Source organism: Callorhinus ursinus, unplaced genomic scaffold (assembly GCF_003265705.2).
Source record: "Callorhinus ursinus isolate GAN/ISIS: 27379988/994484 unplaced genomic scaffold, GSC_fseal_2.0 scaffold146, whole genome shotgun sequence".
NCBI lineage: Eukaryota > Metazoa > Chordata > Mammalia > Carnivora > Otariidae > Callorhinus > Callorhinus ursinus.
This window is the reverse complement of record NW_027397208.1, coordinates 103,918-124,774: the sequence shown is the minus strand read 5'-3', so window position 1 is coordinate 124,774 and position 20,857 is coordinate 103,918. Positions and strand designations below refer to the sequence as shown.

General features: G+C 44.3%; 1 protein-coding gene across 8 annotated transcripts in view; it reads left to right on the top strand.

Annotated features, from left to right (window-relative positions):
* Positions 1-19,290, top strand: part of MAGED1 (MAGE family member D1) — a 65,156-nt gene extending 45,866 nt beyond the window's left edge. For 3 of the 8 annotated variants that reach the window (XM_025855484.2, XM_025855483.2, XM_025855482.2), the window contains exons 2-13: positions 2,354-2,562; positions 13,009-13,082; positions 13,796-14,512; positions 15,193-15,861; positions 15,987-16,050; positions 16,279-16,358; positions 16,532-16,623; positions 16,851-16,930; positions 17,022-17,385; positions 18,131-18,245; positions 18,487-18,872; positions 19,079-19,290. In XM_025855484.2, the coding sequence (XP_025711269.1) occupies positions 2,421-2,562; positions 13,009-13,082; positions 13,796-14,512; positions 15,193-15,861; positions 15,987-16,050; positions 16,279-16,358; positions 16,532-16,623; positions 16,851-16,930; positions 17,022-17,385; positions 18,131-18,245; positions 18,487-18,864 (2,775 nt within the window). In that variant the 5' untranslated portion in view covers positions 2,354-2,420 and the 3' untranslated portion in view covers positions 18,865-18,872; positions 19,079-19,290. Of the gene's footprint in view, positions 1-2,353; positions 2,563-2,703; positions 2,844-12,080; positions 12,463-13,008; positions 13,083-13,795; positions 14,513-15,192; positions 15,862-15,986; positions 16,051-16,278; positions 16,359-16,531; positions 16,624-16,850; positions 16,931-17,021; positions 17,386-18,130; positions 18,246-18,486; positions 18,873-19,078 lie in introns of those variants that run through there. The other 5 variants (XM_073890380.1, XM_025855491.2, XM_073890381.1 and 2 more) reach the window with 4 other exon arrangements.
* Positions 19,291-20,857: the final 1,567 nt, after the last annotated feature.

The window sequence follows — 20,857 nt, the reverse complement described above, 5'->3', positions numbered from 1 at the left end:
TTCGTCATAATAAGTGTGCTCTTTAATCCTCGTCACCTATTTCACCCATCCCCCCAACCCAACTCCCCTTTGGTAACCATCAGTTTGCTGTCTGTAGTTGAGTCTGTTTCTTGGTTTGTTTGTCTTTCTCTCTCTCTTTTTTCCCTTTACTTACTGGTTTTGTTTCTTAAATTGCATATAGGAGTGAATTCATATGGTATTACCTTCCTCTGACTGACTTATTTTGCTTAGCATTATCCTCTCTAGCTCCATTCATTCTTTGTTATGGCTGAATAATATTCCACTGTATATATACACCAAATCTTTATCCATTCATCTTGGGCTGCTTCCATAAGTTGGCTACTGTAAATAGTGCTACAATAAGCATAGAGTTGCATATATCCCTTTGAATTAGTGTTTTTGTATTTTTGGGGTAGATACCCAGTAGGAAGCATCCTAATGTTTTATGTTTGGGTCTCAATGTATAGTGTCTATGTAGAAGTTTCAGGAAGGACCCATTATTTCATGTGATTATTCTATTATTCACTCCACTATGATTTTGGTTTTATTATTTCTTCTTATCTGTTAAATTATGATTTGTATATTATTTATATCATGCATTGAACTTTTCATCTAAAATGTTTTACCTTAGAGTACTATGTCTGATATTAATATATCATTTGTTTATTGTGTGCCATAACTTATTCCACCCTTTTATTTTTATCCTGGATATATGTTTATGTTTGAAACGTTTCTCTTATGTATTGCATGCAATAATGGAGAGATGTTTTGCATAAATTTCCTTTGATTAAAGCATCCTAAAATATCTATAATTGCGGTTTTGATTTTCTCTTTGAAGGAAAGCTTCATTTATTCCCTCTCCAATGTTCCTGTCTTTATGTAGTTCCAAGTTTCTGCCCTATATTGTTTTCCTCCTGCTCCAAGAAAATCTTTTAACATTTCTTGTAGGATAGATCTGCTGGTGATGAATTCCTTCAGTTTTTGTTTGAGAAACTATTTCTCCTTCACTTTTAAAGGATACTTTGCTAGATATAGAAATGTAGGTCAGTGGGTTTTTTTCTTTAACGTTTTAAATATTTCACTCCACTCTCTTCCTGCTTGCATGGTTTCTGAAGAGAAGCCTTCAGTAGTTCTTATCCATGTTCCATTGTAAGTAAGATACTTTTTTCTTCTAGCTTCTTTCAGGATTTTCTCTTTGTCTTTGGTCTTCTGCAGTTTGAAAATTATGTGCCTCAGTTAAATCTTTTAGTATTTACCTGTTTGATGTTCTTTGAACTTCCTGGATCTGTGATTTGTTGTCTTCATTAATTTTGGAAAATTCTTAGCCATTATTATTTGCAATATTTCTTCTGCTTCATTCTTCTCCCTCTGTGTTCCAGTTATGCATATGTTGCATCTTTTGAAATTATCTCATAGTTCTTAAATATTTTGGTTTTTTAAAATTATTTTTCCTATTTACAGTTTGGGAAGTATCTCTTAATCCACCTTCCAGCTTTCCTCAACTGTGTCCAATCTACTAATGAGTCCACCAAAGGCATTCTTCATTTGTTATGATTTTTTTCTAGCATTTCCTTTTGATTTTTTCTTAGAATTTCCATCACTTTGCTTACTTTACCCATATCTAAGATTCTTGCATGTTTGCTTTTTTCATTAGATCCTTTAACGTATTAATTACAGTGTGTTGAATTCCCTGTCTGATAAGTCCAACACTCTTTCATATTTAAGTCTTATGCTTCCTTTGTCTCTTCAGACTTTTTCTTCTTGCTTTTTGGTGTGCCTTCTATTTTTTTGTTGAAAGCTGGACATGATGAATTAGGTAATAGGAAGTGAGATAGACTGGTCTCTAGTGTGAAGACACAGGTTAACCTTGCCAACAGCGGGCTTTGTTTAAAGTTTCCTTTAGTATTAGGTGTGAGAGCCTCCATATTCTTCTAGCATCCTTGATTTTGTTTCCTCTTTTGACTTTGGGCTTCCTTAAGTCCTCTTCCTTAGAGAGTCTGTCTTGCAGTTCATTCAGTTATAACCCATTGTTAATATACTGGAGCCCTGTTGCTGTGGTGGTATGGTATGAGAGAAAAGGGAGTGTTTTGTAATATTCCAGTTAAATGTTGGAGTTTTAGTGAGCCTGTGACCTTTACAGGTGTTTCTTCTTGTGTAGTCCCCCCCCTGTGCCCCTACCTTAGATGAGATAGGAAAGCTAGAGAGTTTGGAATGAGAAGGATGTCCTTCCTCCATGGCTTTGGAACAAGGCTCTGGTAGTCTTTCCTCCTGGAGAGTATGCCTCTGTTGTGGAGAAGGCTCTGGGCATATTTCATAAGGATATTCACAAGGATTCTTCCCCTCTTCCTGCCAGGGCCACAAGGGTGTCTTTCTTGGATCTGCACTCTGAGAACCTGGTGAGATTCCTGGAAGTAAAGCCCATGAAAGTGTGCCTCCCCCCAAGACTACCACTCCCGGGAGTTTCTCACTTTCATTCTAGTCCACACTCAGCCTCCAGCAACTTGTCAGAATTATCAGTTAAGTGTTCCTGCAAGTTTATAGCTTTAGTGGCTTCTGTTTCAGGTAAGTATATTTCATTTGTGATTCTGGATTTGCCTGTTCCTCAAGATTTCAGGATGGTGGTTTGTTCTGAAACCTCATTTCTCTGTCGGGTCCAAGAAAAGTCATTGATTTTTAGTTTGTTTAGCTTTCTGTTGTTTTTAGCACTTCTTTTCAAGGTGTACCTCTAGCTTCACATTGATTGTGTTGAGAAGAAAAGCAGACAAGAAGCAAAGACTTGGTAGAAATTGTGGGTTTCTGGAGAAACCTAAGCCCTGTATTACAGGGATGGGAAGAAACCCCAGGTTGGTTTGTGAGATCCTCTAACAATGTGGCCTTGTGCCTCACTTCCTGGGTAAGGCCAGGAGAGATGAAGACTGCAAAAATAGAAATGGTTGTGTGGTGTCTATAGGGATTTTGAGCTTTAGGACTCCTCACATAGTTTCTCTCAGCTCAGGGTATCATGGGAGTATAACAATATATTAGGCAAAGACAGCCTCACAGAGATGAACAGGCCCCATCATATGATAGGAGCTGCAGAATATTTCCCATGTATATGAGTGGTATATGACACCCTCAGAGAGAGTCAGACCCCAAGAGGGGTTTGTAGTAAAGAAAGAGGCTCAAGTCAACAGCTACCTGCTTGGACAGACATTGGTGAGCCAGATATCACATGAGTGTCAGTGTGGATATGGGATACTCAACAGAACCCATTCTGATGTTTTGACACTAAGGTCTCATAACTTAGACACAACCCCAAAGAAGGGGGTAAGGAGAACTCCATACTGCTGGAGATTGAGTTTCAACCACTCAATCGATTGGGAAGTTGACATAGAATTTATAAAATGATGTGCAGAGAAAAAGAAAACTTATATATCCTGCATACCTGAATTTGTCAGATAATATCCATACCTGATGAACAACCACCGGCAGCATAAAGTATGTGATAAATGATGAGTATTGCAGACAACTTTTATCTATTCAAAATGTGGGGCACATGGTTCTTACTAGTTGAAAACCACAATGGTCTTACCTCAAGGCAGGAGTGACATCATGTGAGAAATCACCTCCGGCACTTTGCTTGGGTATCAAATACAAAGGAAACTGGGTATTTGAGGAGAAAAAAAAAAGAAGAGCTTCTTACATTCAACATTCTTCTGTCTGCAGAATGAAATCTGCCATTTGTGAGGTGTGATTCCACATCATTTCTTCTTCTTGTCCCTGTCCCTCTTACTTCAAAACACTTCTCTTTTCTCCCTTATTATTTTCTCTGCTGCTTTCTTCATCATTTCTTCCTTCTCCTTTTTTATTTTCCTTTCATCTACTTATTAATCTCTCTGACTCCTCCCATCCCCCGTCATACTCTTCTATACTACATCTCTTCTTCCTTGTGTGTTCTGTTTCCTTACTCTCTTTCTTACTGCTTTTTCTGTTTCGACTTAGTATATATTCTTTCTCCACTCTTATTTCTCCTTATCTTAATTATTCCATTTACTTGCAACTATTTTCATTCATCCTTTCTCTGATCCCTGTTTTCTTCTTTCTTCTTCCTTCTTCCATCTATTCCTCTTCCCCCCTTTTCAGTTTTTCTTTCTCCATTTCTCCCTCTTCATGCTCCCTTCTAACAATAAGATGATAAAATAGAATGCAATTAAGATGTACTTATGGTACACTCAACAGGAACAGGTGATGGATTAGATCTGTGAATAAGGCAGAGGAAATATTATGAATAAATAAAATAGGAAGGGAAACTACTAAATACGATTTTTAAAACTACTTGTAAGAAAGCAACAAACATTCTAAATGTTGAAATGGTAAAATCATTTCAGGAAAAAGAAAAGGATGTTACTTACTGGGATTATTACCCAAAATTGTTCTTGATGTTTAGCAAATCATCTAAAACAACAAAATAATTGCTGTATATATTGTAAAATAAGAGATCAAATTATTTTCTTACAGTATGACTGTACATTAGAAATTCCAATCATTGTACATTTTTTAAAAGCATCAGAATTGAGGAGTTTTGCTTCCAGCAGGAAGGAGTAAATGGTGTAGATATACTTTACCCTATTGATCCCTGGGCATTGTATATAAACCAAACATGAGAAGACCTTAAAAGTTAGAGATAAGATGGCACACCTTCTAGGGAATTTTAGACAGTAACTGCCCTACTCTAGCTAAATGCCAGAGGGGAGACTGCGTCCCTACGCCTACCAGCAAAAGCCTACTAGAGACCCTATACTTCCATGCTTGCCAGGCTGTAATGAGGTCTTTAATCTCCGGACAGAGTGTCAGGGAAGGGCAAATGGGGAGTGGGAATAGCCCAGTCCCACAATGTCAGAAACCACGTGGGGAGCCTGGATCTCCATCCCTAAAGATGATAATGAAATGCACCTCCCCCTAACCAATGAAGTCATGTCAAAAGAAGGCATAGTGGACAAATGGGATTTTTATCACCACCCAGCACTAAAAATGATACACATTTACCATGTAATTAGGTACCCAGGTCCCTCCCACTCAGGCTGATAACCAGAAAAGCTTAATATGGAGCTGGAACTCTCACTTAGCCCTCAATAAAAAGGACCCCCTCTCTCTCAGGTGTCAGTGGAGGCTGAGTGGGAATGTGGACTCATCCACATGTGATAAAACAAGATTTAAGTAAGATTCAGATCCTCATAATATACTATGCAAAATATCTAGGATTCAATTGAAAATGACTAGTTATATCAAGAACTATGATAATTACAACTTGGATGAGAAAAGACAGTCAACAGACACCAACACCAAGATGACACAGATATTAGAATCATCTAACAAGGATTTTTAAATAGACGTCATAAACATGTTTCAGGAACACTTGTGAGCATTCTTAGAACAAATGGAAAGGGGCGCCTGGGTGGCTTAGATGGTTAAGCATCTGCCTTCCGCTCAGGTCATGATCCCAGGGTCCTGGGATCGAGCCCTGCATTGGGCTCCCTGCTTGGCGGGAAGCCTGCTTCTCCCTCTCCCTCTACTCTTCCCCCTGCTTGTGCTCTCTCGCTCTCTGTCAAATAAATAAATAAAATCTTAAAAAAAAAAAAGAACAAATGGAAAAATAGAAAGTCTCAACAAAGAAACAGAAAATCTTCCAAAGAGGGGTACCTGGGTGGCTCAGTCAATTAAGCGTCTGCCTTCGGCTCAGGTCATGATCCCAGGATTCTGGGATCGAGTCCCGCATTGGGCTCCCTGCTCAGCAGGGAGACTGCTTGTCCCTCTCTGCCCTGCTTGTGCTCTCTTTCTGAGTCTCTCTCAAATAAATAAAATCTTTTTTTAAAAAAAGAAAATCTCCCAAAGAAATGGAAGATATAAAGAAGAATCAAAAAGAAATTTAAGAACTGAAAAAATCTGATAAATCAACTTTAAAAAAACCTCAATAGATGACTTCAACAGGAAAATAATATGACAGAAGAATAAATCAGTGAACTCTAAGATGGAATAATAGAAATTATCCAATCAGACCAACAGAGAAAAAAAATAGAGTGAAAAACAAAAACAGAGCCTCAGGCCCTTGTTGGACTATTATGAAAGATTTAACATAGGTGTTGTCATAGTCACAGAACAAGAGAGAAAGAAGGGCTAGAAAAGTAGCTGAAAATTCCCCAAATTTGGAAAAAAAGCAAAATCCCATAGAGTCAGGAAGCTGAGTAAACTCCAGAAAGGATACAGCCGAATAAATTCATACCAAGGTGCATCATTTTCAAACTTGTGAAAGCTAAAGACAGAAGTTAAAAATCTTGAAAGCCACCAGAGAGAGAAATGGTACTTTACCTGTAGGAGAACACCAGATCGATGACAGCAGATACCTCATTTGAAACCATGGAGGCCACAGTATTTTTCAAGTGCTCTGAGAATGAAACTGTCAACCCAGAATTATATACCGAATAAAAATATCCTTTAGTAATATGTAGAGGAAATTGAGACATTTTCAAAAGAAGGAAAACGGGGGCGCCTGGGTGGCTCAGTCGTTAGGCATCTCCCTTCAGCTTAGGTCATGATCCAGGGTCCTGGGATTGAGCTCCGCATTGGGCTCCCTGCTCAGCGGGGAGCCTGCTTTTCCCTTTCCCACTCCCCTTGCTTGTGTTCCTTCTCTCACTGTCTCTCTCTCTCTGTCAGGTAAATACAATCTTTAAAAAATAAAATGTGTGTGTGTGTATACACACATATATATATAATATGATACCTGTAACAGTCACTATAAAAGTCTGTTTAAAGTTATATGCTCAAAAACATAGATAAAATAGACTTTGTCTTCGTCCATTTGGGCTGTTATAATGAAATACCACGGACTAGGTAGCTTACAAACAACAGAAATTTATTTATCACAGTTCTGGAGGCTGAGAAGCCTAAGATCAGGGCACCAGCATGGTTACATTTGGTGAGGGCTCTATTCATAGCCCTCTTTTCATGGCCTCTTGCTGTGTCCTCACATGGTGGAAGGGATTAAAAATATCTCTGGAGCCTCTGAGGCACTAATCCCTTTCATGAGAACTCTACCCTCACAGCCTAACCCAAGGCCCACCTCCTAACACTATCATCTGTGGGGAGGTTAGAATTTCAACATATGAATTTTAGAGGGATACAAACAGAATAGCAGAATTCTACAAAAAAATTCAGTTCATCGGAAGGCGAGAAATAAGAAATGAAAAAGAGAAAAAGAAACCAATTAGAAAATGGGCAAAAGACATGAAGAAATATTTAGTACATGTTAAAAATGTTCACCATCATTAGACATTAGGGAAATGCAGATTAGAACCACAATGGGTTATTAGTTCACATTTATGAGAGTGGCTAAAAATATACAACAGGTTGCTGGCAAGGATTTGGAGAAAATGGATCACTCACACATTGCTGGTGGGAGTGTAAAATGATACAACCACTCTGGGAAAGTTTGTCAGTTTCTTATACAACTAACATGTTCTTATTATACTACCCAGCAATTGCAGTCCTGAGCATTTATCCCAGAGAAATGAGAATTTATGTTCACAGAAAAAAAAATTGTACACAAATGTTTATAGCAGTTTTATTCCATAATAGCCCCAAACTGGAAACTACCCAGATGTCCTTCAGTGGGTGAATTGTTAAACCAGCTGTGGCACATTTATATCATGGAATAGTACTCAGCAATAAAAAGGAACAAACCATTAATACATAACAATTTGGGTGTATCTCAAAGGTATTATGCTGAGTGGAAAAAAAGTCACTTACACTGTGACCTATTGTATGATTCCAATTTTATAACCTTTTGAAATGTTGAAATTATAAAGTTGGAGAACATATTAGTGGCTGCTAAGGGTTGGGGATAGTGGAGGGAAGGATGATGAATGTGAGTGTAAAGGGGTAGTATAGGGAAATCTGAGGGGATGGTATAATTCTGTATATTGGTTGCTGTGGTGATTACTATAGAAACCTCCACATGTGATAGAATTATACGCATATATCATACCAATGTCAATTTCTTGGTTTTGATATTGTATTGATAATAACTGCCCATTGGGGGAAGTGGCTGAAGGGGTACATAGGACCTCTCTGTACTATCTTTGCAGTTTCCTGTGTATCTATAATTATTTCAAAAAGTTAAAAAAATTTAAAAGTAGAATTAATAATAATTTATTTGTTCAAAAATCATGCCATAAGTATTAGCTGGTTGGCTACCATTACTGCCACCACTGAACACTGGATACTAGATGATGTCCTTAGCCCTGCTACCAGTGGTGCTCCTAGAAACTGGATTGTAGTACAAGAATTGACTCCACAGGTGTGTGCGGTCTATAAACCTGTGATTTCCAAAAAATGTCTGTACATTCCAAAGATAGGTCTGGCTCTTAACAAGCTCCTACGGGATAATCTCCAAGCCCTTGGAATATCCTGCCTGATTAGAGTGTCTTTTTGTTCACTTGGAACTTTGGGCCATACTAGATAGTTTATGTTAACAGTATGATTTATAGTAGGCCTTGGCCCTTTTGGTATTATATATTACATATATAGTGGGCCTGTGGCCTTGTGGCACCTGTGCACAGGCTAGAGGCTGAGTTACTAAGGTCAGCCACACAAGTATCTGATGCCTACCTGACTGACCCCCAGTAAAATCCCAGCTCAGGCAAATTTCCCAGATTGCCACATATCTTGCTGGGAGATTTAAGCACTGGTCCTACAACTCCCCTGAGAGAAGACAACCAGAAGTGTATGCCCGGTTTCTCCTGGAGGCTTTCCTGTGCACCTTTTAGTTTGGTTGATTTAAAATCAGTATGCTTTTACTGTAATAAACAATAGCCATGAGTGTAACACCTTTTCTGAGTTCAGTGAGTCCCTCTAGTGAATCATTGAACCTCAGGGTAGTTTTCAGGACCCTGCCACACTGGTAAATCCTAGATCACATTCTCTTGGCTGCTAAGGGAATGTGAAAAAGTGAGTATCTGGCCTTTATAAAGGCTTTTGCAGTTTGAACTCTTACATAATATAGAGTATATACACAGTATTCCCTTACTAAAATGTGAAAAAAAATATGAAATATATCTAGTACTAAGGGTTTTCAATAAGCATCTGTAGGACTGTATAAAGAAGTTCTAAAAATAAGACAAAGAGACAACATAAGATAAAAGACTTGCCCAATTACTTTACAAAAGAAATCAAATAGGTCCATCAATATAAGAATGTGTGTTTGACTGTGTACATCAGAAATGTAAATTAAAACCACAGGAGATACCAACAAAATACACATCACATTGGCAAAAGGTTGGAAAAGTTTTTATATTACCAAGCACTGTAGAGTATGTCCGTCTTATTCCTGGGCATCTGGTGTGACAGGAATGAAAAACATTAAGTATAAAACACAAGGATATATGTATAAGTATTTTATTGCACTGTTGTTTGTATGTATGTGCTCCCCAACACCTTGAAACTAGAATGACCATCAGTGGGGAAATAATTGACTACATTGCAGTACATCCCTATCATGGAATATTATACAGCAATGTAAAAGAATGAGTCAGAGGTAGATTAGTGTTAACTAAAATAAATCTGATGTATATGATGTATATGATCTTAATTTTTGTAAGATAGTAAAAAATAAGATGACTTTTTAAACATGGAAAGATATAAAAATGGTTGTTAAAATGCATGTTTGGCAGATGAGGGTTGAGGTGAAAGGAGTGGGAGGCAGTAAGCAAAAGAATGCAATTTAAAATATGGCATATATATATAATCCCATTTATGTAAGCATATATATGCACAAAGTGTTACATGAAAAGGTAGCATCCAAATCTTATTGGCAGTTATCTCAGGGTAGTGTGGTGCCATTTGGAGTGATGTTTACTTAATTTCTAAAATATTTAATGTTTAAATTTTTATTTTCATTTTTAAAAGATTTTATTTATTTATTTAGAGTGTGTGTGAGTGGGGCAAGCAGCAGAGGGAGAGGAAGAGAATCTCAAACAGATTCCACGCTGAGCGTAGAGCCCGACACGGGGCTCAATCTCACAACCCTGAGATCATGACCTGAGCTGAAATAAGAGTCAGATGTACAACTGACTGAGCCTCCCAGGCGCCCCAGTGTTTAAATTTTTCATGACAAATATTCACTGTTTGTATAAGGAAAAGTAAATGAACTCATCACAGGAAGGAAAAAAGAAAGAATACCTCTCAGATTTCTTGCTTGAGCAACAGGGTGGATGGTGTGATTCATTCATTGAGCATATAAAATACGCCAGGTACCATTGTAGGTAGAGGGTATACAGCAATGAATAAAACAAAAATCCATCTCCCTAAAAGACTTTTTATTCTAAGGGGGAGAGAGTGGCATGACTAAAGGAGGAACACAGTGTTGGTGAGGAAAAGGATATATACAAAGGAATCAGTGTTTGTTACTTGTTAAATTTGGAGATATTGAGGAATATCCAGTTGCAGAAGTGAGGCAGGCAGTGGGATTATGGATCTAGAATTCATAGGCCAAACCGAGACTGGAGATACAGATACAGAAGCAGATAGCATATAAAATGGTGTTTCAGACCTCCTTTCCTGAGTCTGATCACGTCCCACTGCAGACACTTTACAGAGGAAGTGCTGAGGAAAAACAGGCAGCTGACAGGGGAGGTTGCTATGCAACAGATGAGGAAAGTCATCCAGCCAGGCAGAATTGATGTTGGCCCTTGGGGACCAAATGCTGCCATCCTTTCTAGCGTTAGCTTTCTTTCATATGCAGACTCCTGGCAGGAGCTGATGCCAGAACAAATGTGAAATGTACCAAGGTCTGCCTTGTATTTTTGGAAAGTATCAGTTCCACTTGAGTCATTTCACATCTGTATATGATTTTCTGTCTGAGTCGCCAGTCATCTGGAAGCATAGCGGCATGTGTGTCCTTGGGTCGGACTCCAGTCAGTGCTATTTGTGCTTCCCGTTTTGTATGTTGAGAATCTGGCTCAGAGAAGTGGAATGACCTGAGCCAGCTCACACAGCTGGGGTAGAATGGCCCAGCAATTCGTCCCAGGAATTGGGGCCCAAGCCCTGGAAGGAACCAGGGTAAACATTTACACTGAATCCAGGCTTGCCATGGTTCAGGGACACAAGTGTCTGATTGTCCTGGCTGCTCAAGCAGGTACCAGGAAGGCCTCAGGGGCAGCGGTGTTTGTGCCACTCACAGGGAGAGAACTGACTGGGAGCAGGGAGTGGACTCCCAGGAACAGTTCCCACACCTGGATGGACCCACACAGAGTGGGTGGGGACTAGGGGTCTCTGTGTTCTCCTAAATGCAGAGCATGAGCTTAAGTCTCAGCACAAACCTCGCTTGTTTGGGACAGGTGTTGACAGGGCAGAAGAGACGTATGTGTGGGATCTGTCGCTCAAAACTGAAGAGGGGAGGGTGCCTCAGTTCCCAGGCCAGCACTAGTGGAACATGGGTTTTGGAGTCAAGACTCGAGGCCCACATTTTGCATTTTCTGTTCACTGGCTCTGTGGCCTTGTCTAGTTCATGCAGCGTGTCTGTGCTTCAGCTTTATGACCTGTAAAATGGGGATGCTGACATCCACCTCCCAGGGCTGCCATGAGAGAAAGACAAGCCCTAGCACAGATTGCGCTGTGATGTTCAAACTGTTCCCTTCCCTCCCCTCCTCACCTGCACACAAAATATGCGCATGGCTGGAGCTGCACAAAGGGCAAGAAAGAAGCTAATGTTTATGAGTCTGGGATCTGTTGAGGGGGATCATACAGATTCTTGTGGCAGGTGCAGACTTTTTCTACCTCCAACAGTGTTTTCTCTCTGGCCATTCCTTTTCCTGGGTCCCAAAGTGGGGGGGGGGGGGGTGCTTAGCAGGAGCCTAGCACTTGTTGCAGTTAGAGACCCCACACAGACACCTTAATAGTGACCTAAGTGGTGCTAGGCAGGGGGGTGGAGATGCTTGCCGACCGGACAGGAGGGGCCAAAGGGGGAGAGGGATAGAACAGAGACGCATTGCGGAAAAGGTAGGGGGCCGGTGTGTGGGGCAAGGGGTGGGACCTAAAGGCACAGCGCATCTGTTTGGGGGAGGGGATATTGATGAAGGAGGTGGGACTGTGGTATACTGTCGACCTGGTTGGTGGTGGGATGGTGTGTTGGCAAAGGGGCGGGATTGCCTCCCACTGCACATGCGCACCATGGTGTTCGGGACGAAGCTTTTGTTGGGGAAGCGGGCGGGACTTTTATTTGGTCGGTCAGTTCTTGCGCATGCGCACAACTATCTGAGGCGGTGGGTGGTATATTAGGCGGAGAGGCGGGGTCGTCCTAGCTGCCGCGCTGGCATTTTCTCCTGGACAAGGAGAGGGTGCGGCTGCAGAGAGCCGAGCACTGCAATCCCGATCCTCTGAGTCGTGAAGAAGGGAGGCAACGAGGGGGTTGGGGTTGGGGCCTGAGGCAAGGTGAGAATTAGCCCCCAGACAGGGCATCTGCCCCCTGGTGCGGGCCCCCCATTTTTCATTTCGATCCCTTTACCCCGGAATCTGATCCCCCTTCCACTCCCCGAACCCCCATTCACACCCCTCACCCGATCCTCCCTTACTCAGAACCCCTGTTCGTTCTCCGAACCCCTCCCATCGTTAAAAATCTCCACAGATTTCTCGACCTCAATCTGTACTGTCATACGATTCCTCCCGATTCGAAACCTCCATTCAATTTACCATATGCGAGTCCCAACCCACTCCCCTTGGATTCAGAACTGTTACTGGCTTTCCGAACCCCGATTTGAAGCTTCTCCCCGTCAGTAGCTTCTCGGGGTAGTATCTCAGGATACAGAGCCTCCATCCTGACACCCATTCACTTTTCCCACTCTGATCCAGCCCGTTCCCCTCACATTCAGCGCCTCATTCGCCCCCACAGTCAAACCCCAGACACCCCCCCAAAAAAATTCGGTCCTTCGTATTTGCCCTCTGTAGTATAACGCCCAGCTCCTCCCCCACACCCCCCAGGCTCTGCTCTTGCCAGAGGGACAGGAGCCATGGCTCAGAAAATGGACTGTGGTGCGGGCCTCCTCGGCTTCCAGGTGAGATCTCCACTCCCCACCCCACCATTTCCCTAGCCGACAGTTCCCTGGGGCCCCTTTGGCCACCCAAAAGCCTGGATCTGATTTTGCCTTCTTCGTGCCTAGACTCCGTCATCTTTCAGATTCCCATGGTTTATGGGGGGGGGAGGGGCGTCCCTTTTCAGCCATCAGTCCCTGCTTAGAGAAAGGGGAGACCCTGTTAGTAGTCAGGGCAATCTGCCCAGAGAATGCGGGTTGGGTAAGGAACCATTTTTTTCCACAGTCCTGACGCTTGTAGAGCAGTCTGCCACCCCCTCCCCCAACCTCCCGCCGCCACCCTCCCTCTCTCCTGCATTCCCCACCCCTGCGACCCCCCCTTATTCTCCTCAATTCCTCGAGGCGGCACCCTTGCTCTCGCTCGCCTCGAGTCTGTAGCTCCTGCCGCACACCGCATTGCTCTGCTCTAACCTCCATCAACCCCCACCGCCCCCTTCATTCTACTTCGTCCCCGCTCCTCATTCCGCCCCACCCCTCATTTAGTCCTGCCCGACTCCATCCCTACCACACGTTTTGTTACCATTCTGCCTCCCATCGCCCCTTGCTGGTGGTCTAAATCTGCGCCTCAGCCTTTTTGCACCACCCGCCTGCCTGCGCTTCCCCTGCACTGCTCCCCCTACCCTCTTGCTTCCACTTCGGAGGCCCAGAAATTTCATTTTCTCCCCCTGTATTTGCAGGCTGAGGCCTCCGTAGAAGACAGCACCTTGCTTATGCAGACCCTGATGGAGGCCATCCAGATCTCGGAGGCTCCACCTACCAACCAGGCCACAGCAGCTGGGCCGAATGCTAGTCCCCAGAGTTCACAGCCCCCCACAGCCAGTGAGATGGGTGATATTCAGGTTTTAGCAGCTGCCGCTAGGCCCAAAACAGCTTTTAAGGCTCAGAATGCCACCACAAAAGGCCCAAATGGGGCCTATGATTTCTCTCAGGCTCTTAATGCCAAGGAGATGCCCAGTGCGCCACCTAAGGCGGCCTTTAAGTCCCAGAATGCCACCCCAAAGGGCCCAAATGCTGCCTATGATTTTTCCCAGGCAGCAACCACCAATGACTTAACTGCTAACAAGTCTGAGATGGCCTTTAAGGCCCAGAATGCCACTACTAAGGTGGGCCCAAATGCCACCTACAATTTCTCTCAGTCTCTTAGTGCCACTGAGATGGCCAACACTCAGCCTAAAACAGCCTTTAAGGCTTGGAATGACACCACTAAGGCCCCAACAGTTGATACCCAGACCCAGAATATTAACCAAGCCAAGATGGCCACTTCCCAGCCTGAGGTAGAGACCAACCCAGGTATCCCTGAATCTGATGGTGCAGCTGCACAGACATCAGCAGATGGTTCCCAGGCTCAGAATCTGGAGTCCAGGACTATAATTCGGGGCAAGAGGACCCGCAAGGTGAGATCCCTGCTAGCTCCACTTTGCTTTGGGCTCTCTCCTTTCTTTTCTGAGGTTCATTTGTCCTAAACAAAACAAAACATACATATATAATGTCCTGTATTCAGTTAGGTTGTAGGGGATGATAAGGTGAATGTGATCATTTCTGCCCTCTGAATATCCACAGACTAATGGGGAAATGAGACATGGACACATAATATATATGTATATATATATATATATATATATATACACACTCTGCATGTAATTCAGTTTACCTTCTCGTAATAGCCACCATGTATTAGGTCTTGAGCTAGGCACATTCACACAGGTTATCTCCTTAAATCTTCAAGATATTACCAGCTAGGGTTCGCAGTCTCAGTTGTACAGAGAAGGAAACTAAGTCCCAGAGAGGTGAAGTGACCTGAGTGATTTGTCCAGGGTGGTACAAGCAGAGCCAGTGTTGGACATAGGAAGAGGAGAAGCCTCAGGCCCCACCCCTGGGTTGCTCCTGGCCTGATTCAGAGATGAAACTCCTGCCTGGAAGACAGTGAAAGACAAGCCCAGGACTCAGGGTGACCATTGGCTAGTGGGTCAGGCTGTCACTACAGGTGAGGGTTTTAGGGGGCCTTCCTGGAATAGATAGGGTGAGGAAACAAACATCTGGTGACCCTGGACCTTCCTTCTCTCTGATGATACAGATTAATAACTTGAATGTGGACGAGAACAGCAGTGGGGAGCAGAGGCGGGCCCCACTGGCTACAGGGACGTGGAGGTCTGCACCGGTTCCAGTTACCACTCAGAACCCACCTGGCGCACCCCCTAATGTGCTCTGGCAGACCCCGTTGGCCTGGCAGAACCCATCAGGCTGGCAGAACCAGCCAGCGAGGCAGACCCCACCAGCACGTCAGAGCCCCCCAGCTAGGCAGACCCCACCAGCCTGGCAAAACCCAGTTGCTTGGCAGAACCCGGTGATCTGGCCGAACCCAGTGATCTGGCAGAATCCAGTTATCTGGCCGAACCCCATTGTCTGGCCTGGTCCAGTTGTCTGGCCGAACCCACTGGCTTGGCAGAATCCACCTGGATGGCAGACCCCACCTGGATGGCAGAACCCACCAGGCTGGCAGGGTCCTCCAGATTGGCAAGGCCCTCCTGACTGGCCTCTACCACCTGACTGGCCTCTACCACCTGATTGGCCACTCCCCACTGACTGGCCACTCCCACCTGACTGGATCCCCACTGATTGGCCAGTTCCACCTGACTGGCAGAACCTGCGCCCCTCACCAAACCTGCGCCCCTCTCCCAATTCGCGTGCCTCACAGAACCTGGGTGCCTCACAGCCCAGAGATGTGGCCCTTCTTCAGGAAAGAGTAAGAACTGTTATTCCCAGTTACTTTTCCCTCTCTTCCTCCTGTCATTGTCGTCCTATCTATAATTCAATCAGGTTTCCTGTAAATATCTTAATAACTTTAATGATTTCCTTTTCCCCTCCCAGGCAAATAAGTTGGTCAAGTACCTGATGCTTAAAGATTATACCAAGGTGCCCATCAAGCGCTCAGGTAGGCATCCAGTGCCCTCCCCTAGCACTCTGCCCTTCCCCTCACCCCATGCTCTGTGGACATCCCTTTGCTTATATGTCCCCTCCCCTTCAGTCCCCTCTTTCTGTGGCTGATTCTTCATTTTTCAGCCTTGAGGGCCCTGACTGTGTTCCCTTTAGCAGGACTGGCAAAGGGGTTGTAGCTCTGTGGCTCCTGCTCAGCTCAGGTACTCTGTTCTCTCTCCTACAGAAATGCTGAGGGATATCATCCGTGAATACACTGATGTTTATCCAGAAATCATTGAACGTGCATGCTTTGTCCTGGAGAAGGTGAGAAGACAGCCCTGAGGAACAGGAATAATGAGGGAAGGTTTTGATATCAAAGATTCGTGGGATTCCTACTGGGAGTTTAGAGCTGAAGTCTCACAGGGAGGTGAGCAACTGAGTATGGGTAGCTGGTGCTAGGTATTGTAATTTCATAGTCTATTCTCTTGTCCCTGTAGAAATTTGGGATTCAGCTGAAGGAGATTGACAAAGAAGAACACCTGTATATTCTCATCAGTACCCCCGAGTCCCTGGCTGGCATACTGGGAACGTAAGATGGGAAAAGAGGTGGAACATTGCCTTTCTCAGTGGTGCTTTTTTCCCGGGAGTGTTCAAGTAGGTCAGGGTCCAAGATTCAGGACCACATACCAGGTCATGGTCAGAACTTAGGTGCCATAACCCCCTTGCCGAGGAATACTGGGGAAGCTAGATGGATAAGCTGCCTGGGGTGTCTCGTACAAATGACTGCTGAAAATATTTTTTTTTGTACTCCTTCAGGACCAAAGACACACCCAAGCTGGGTCTCCTCTTAGTGATCTTGGGCGTCATCTTCATGAATGGCAACCGTGCCAGTGAAGGTGAGTCGCTGGACCTGCAGCTGGGGGTCGGCTACAGCCTGATTTCCATGCTCATTTTCCGTCCCTTGTCTCCCCTTGCCTCCCATTGCAGCTGTCCTCTGGGAGGCACTACGCAAGATGGGACTGCGTCCTGGGTATGATTGGGCTCTCTCATCTCTTGCCTGTTTATATCATCCTTTGGCAACAGAGGATGGTCCCAGGACTGCATCAGCCTGGTGGTCTAGGGGAATTGGTCTGGGGAGGTACAGAGCCCAAGGATGTGACCTGGGTGGATCAGCAAATAGTTCTAAACTCTATGCCTCTTCTCTCATCTCTGATCTCTGTGCTAGAAAGCTCTTTTCTTTGGGCAGTGTCATGGTCTCTGATTATGGATTTCTTTTTTATTCTACCAGGGTGAGACATCCTCTTCTTGGAGATCTGAGGAAACTTCTCACTTATGAGTTTGTAAAGCAAAAGTAAGTGATATCTAAGGGGTTTTGTCTGGTCCTCATGAGTTCTATGTGCTGGTCAACCTCGGACAGTCCTTCCTGTGCTCTTCCTTAAACTATACATATACATTCACATAGAAAAACACATACGTACTTGGAAGTGTTTATTGAGTATCTCTGCTTGTGGTTGGATTTTTCTTCAGTATAGTTATCTTGCAAGTAAAGCCTGCCCACTATCCCCACAGTAGGCATTTCCAATGCTGAGGTTTACACTGCACAGTAATCATTGCAATGGGCCAACTGTGGCTCAATAACAAGATTACAAGAACGTGGAGCTAGAGCTGTGACACAAGGGGTGAGATTAAGCATTGTCCATTCTGTGACCTTATATAAGCCACCCTGCAGTTCTAGGTGACTGCTTAATGTAGAAGCACTGGTACAGGAATTTGAAGACCTGGCTGTTAGAATATAATTAAGCTAGGTTTATGGGGTGCCTGGGTGGCTCAGTTGGTTAAGCATCTGACTCTTGAGCTCAGCTCAGGTGTTGATCTCAGGGTCGTGTGTTTAAGCCCCGCACTGGGCTTCACATTGGACATGGAGCCTACTTAAAAAAATAAATAAATAAATTTAAAAAAAGAATAGAATTAAGCTAGGTTTAGGAATGAGTTTGGGGTGGTTGCTACCTGAGCTTGGGGGTGTCAAATATAGTATGATGCATTGTTGGACTACCATTCTTGTCTGTGTAGAAACAAAGACCTTTCTGCTCTATAAGGTACCTGGATTACAGACGAGTGCCCAACAGCAACCCTCCTGAGTATGAGTTCCTCTGGGGCCTCCGTTCCTACCATGAAACTAGCAAGATGAAAGTGCTGCGATTCATTGCAGAGGTAATAGGGGAACTGCTCCAGACTTGATAGGTCAAGGGATGAGGTATGACTGCCTGGGAAAGGTGCAGAGCAGGAATAAGACCTTAGATATTGCACATGGTAGGTGCTACATTCCTGGTGATACTTATTGTTGCTGTTATGTAAAAAGCACAAAGTAGGGTACTAAATATATAGCAGGTGCTTCATAAATACTAGCTCCTACTATTATGGATTTTGTGTTATTTTCTTTTCTTCCTCTCAGGTTCAGAAAAGAGATCCTCGTGACTGGACTGCGCAGTTCATGGAGGCTGCAGATGAGGCCTTGGATGCTCTGGACGCTGCTGCAGCTGAGGCTGAGGCCCGGGCTGAGGCGAGAACCCGCATGGGGATTGGAGATGAGGCCGTATCTGGGCCCTGGAGCTGGGATGACATTGAATTTGAGCTGCTGACCTGGGATGAGGAAGGAGATTTTGGCGATCCCTGGTCTAGAATCCCCTTTACCTTCTGGGCCAGATACCACCAGAATGCCCGCTCCAGATTTCCTCAGACCTTCGCTGGCCCCATTATTGGTCCTGGTGGTACAGCCAGTGCCAACTTCGCTGCCAACTTTGGTGCCATTGGTTTCTTCTGGGTTGAGTGAGATGTTGGGTAGGTATATCACTTTGGTTTTGGCAGTTAGGGTTATTGGGAGATATAGGGTCTGTGGGAACGTATTTATGTGCATGATCTGGGAGTCCTAGGGACACCCGTGGTGGGGAGATGAGGAAAGTATAGGGAAGCACTTTTTGGTATTTATATTTCTTACTGTTTGAAATATATCATTGATTGTTAATTTTTTTTTCTTATGTCCACAGATATTGCTAATCAGTTGCAATAGTCTTTCCCCCTGAGTGAGGCTGAAGCCTCAGATTCCTTCTAAACACAGCTATTTAGAGAGCCACATCCTGTTGACTGAAAGTGGCATGCAAGATAAATTTATTTGCTGTTCCTTGTCTGTTGCTTTTTTTCCCCCTTGTGTGCTGTCAAGTTTTGGTATCAGAAATAAACGTTGAAACTGCAAAGTGAAGTGGATGTGCTCTCTGCTTTTTCCCATGTTGGGGAGAGATCAACTTGTTTATATGGGAAAGAGGGCTTCAGTTCTAGCCTGAGGGGCAGATTAGCTTTCAACTGGTAAAAATATGGGTAGATCCTGTTAATGGATTGGGAAACAAAGGAGGAAGTAATCAACACAAATGTTAATGAGGTCCAAGAACTAGTATGGTTTACTTTATAAATATTACTTAAGTGACTCATATGTCATAGACATGCTGCTAGGTGTCCTGGAGGGACATTAAACGAGATGAAATAATGAGAGAGGATGTAGGTGGTCAGATAGTTGCATTTAAGAAGACGGAGGAGGTAAAACTCCAGCTAATGACCAGGTCCAGAGAGTGGGTGGTTGAAAGGGAGGGAAAATAACTGTTCCTGGAGATGATGTCCCTGGAATCCCAGGGTGTTGGTTGTATTATCCATGTGGAAAGTGAAATAACTCCAGGATGGGGGCAGGAGTAGGAGCAGAGAGCACTATGATCCAGGTACTGGCGTTTCCTGTGTGAGAAAAAAATCTCATACCCTTAGCCACATCGTCCATAAAGAGATGGGTTCATGAGGCCCCCCTTTTCATCTCAGGAAATGCTACCCAGGAACCTGTCCCTCTAGAAAGCCCTCACAATCCCCCACCCCAGCAGGACCAGGGCCTCATCACAGAGACAAGTTTTTATGGATAGTGAAGGAAACCTCACATTGGCCTCTTCTCCCCTCCTACAAGGAGAAAGAGTAACCTTTGTTGCTTAGAGAACAAGAGTTGGGAAAGTAAGACAAGGCTTTGTGTAAAGCTAGACTGCCTTTTGACTGAACAAGGACCTGGCTTGAGCTGCTGAGATCTTCACTGGAGCTCTCAGGATGAAATTAGGCCTAAACCATAACTTCTTCAGAGGTTTGGTGGTACCTAAGCATGTGGGCAAGGGCAGAAACAGGAGCTCCCAGGATAGAAAAAAGAGCAAAGGCAATTTAGCCTCCTGGGAAGGGCTCAGTAATGGGCAGGGATGGTGTCCAGGGCTTCCTCAGGTTCTGGAGTGATGTCCACATTCTGGGGGGAGAGAGCCCAGGATTAATAGGAAAGAGCCAGCACTGTGGAGCCCAGCCCCTCCCCTGCCTCTTGTCCTCACTGCCAGGCTCCCCTCCTTCAGCCAGGCCTGGATCCTGGCCCTTTTCTCAGGCAAGCCCCTGGGGAATCTCAACCTGAGGACTTTGGGGTAGGTGTTGCTCTAGCTCTGCATCTCTATGGCACCTCAGGCCCAGGCCACGGTTCCTGCATTTCTGGGTGCTGGTTATTCTCCTTGTTGGTATGAAACACCCAGGCTCTGTGGGATTGGGGCGGCCTTTCTGTGCAGGTGGGTGCTTTCACCATGTGCCAGCTTAGGCCACAGAGTCCCTCACCTACCTCAGGTTTCTCCCAGTGTATGTTAACGGCTCCCACATTCGGGTAGATGGACTCCACTTTACAGTCTCAGAAAAGAATGACCTGCCCATCTATAAGCTCCCCAAGTTAAGTACAGGCCTTCCTTGAAGTGTCATTTGCTCCCTCACCCATC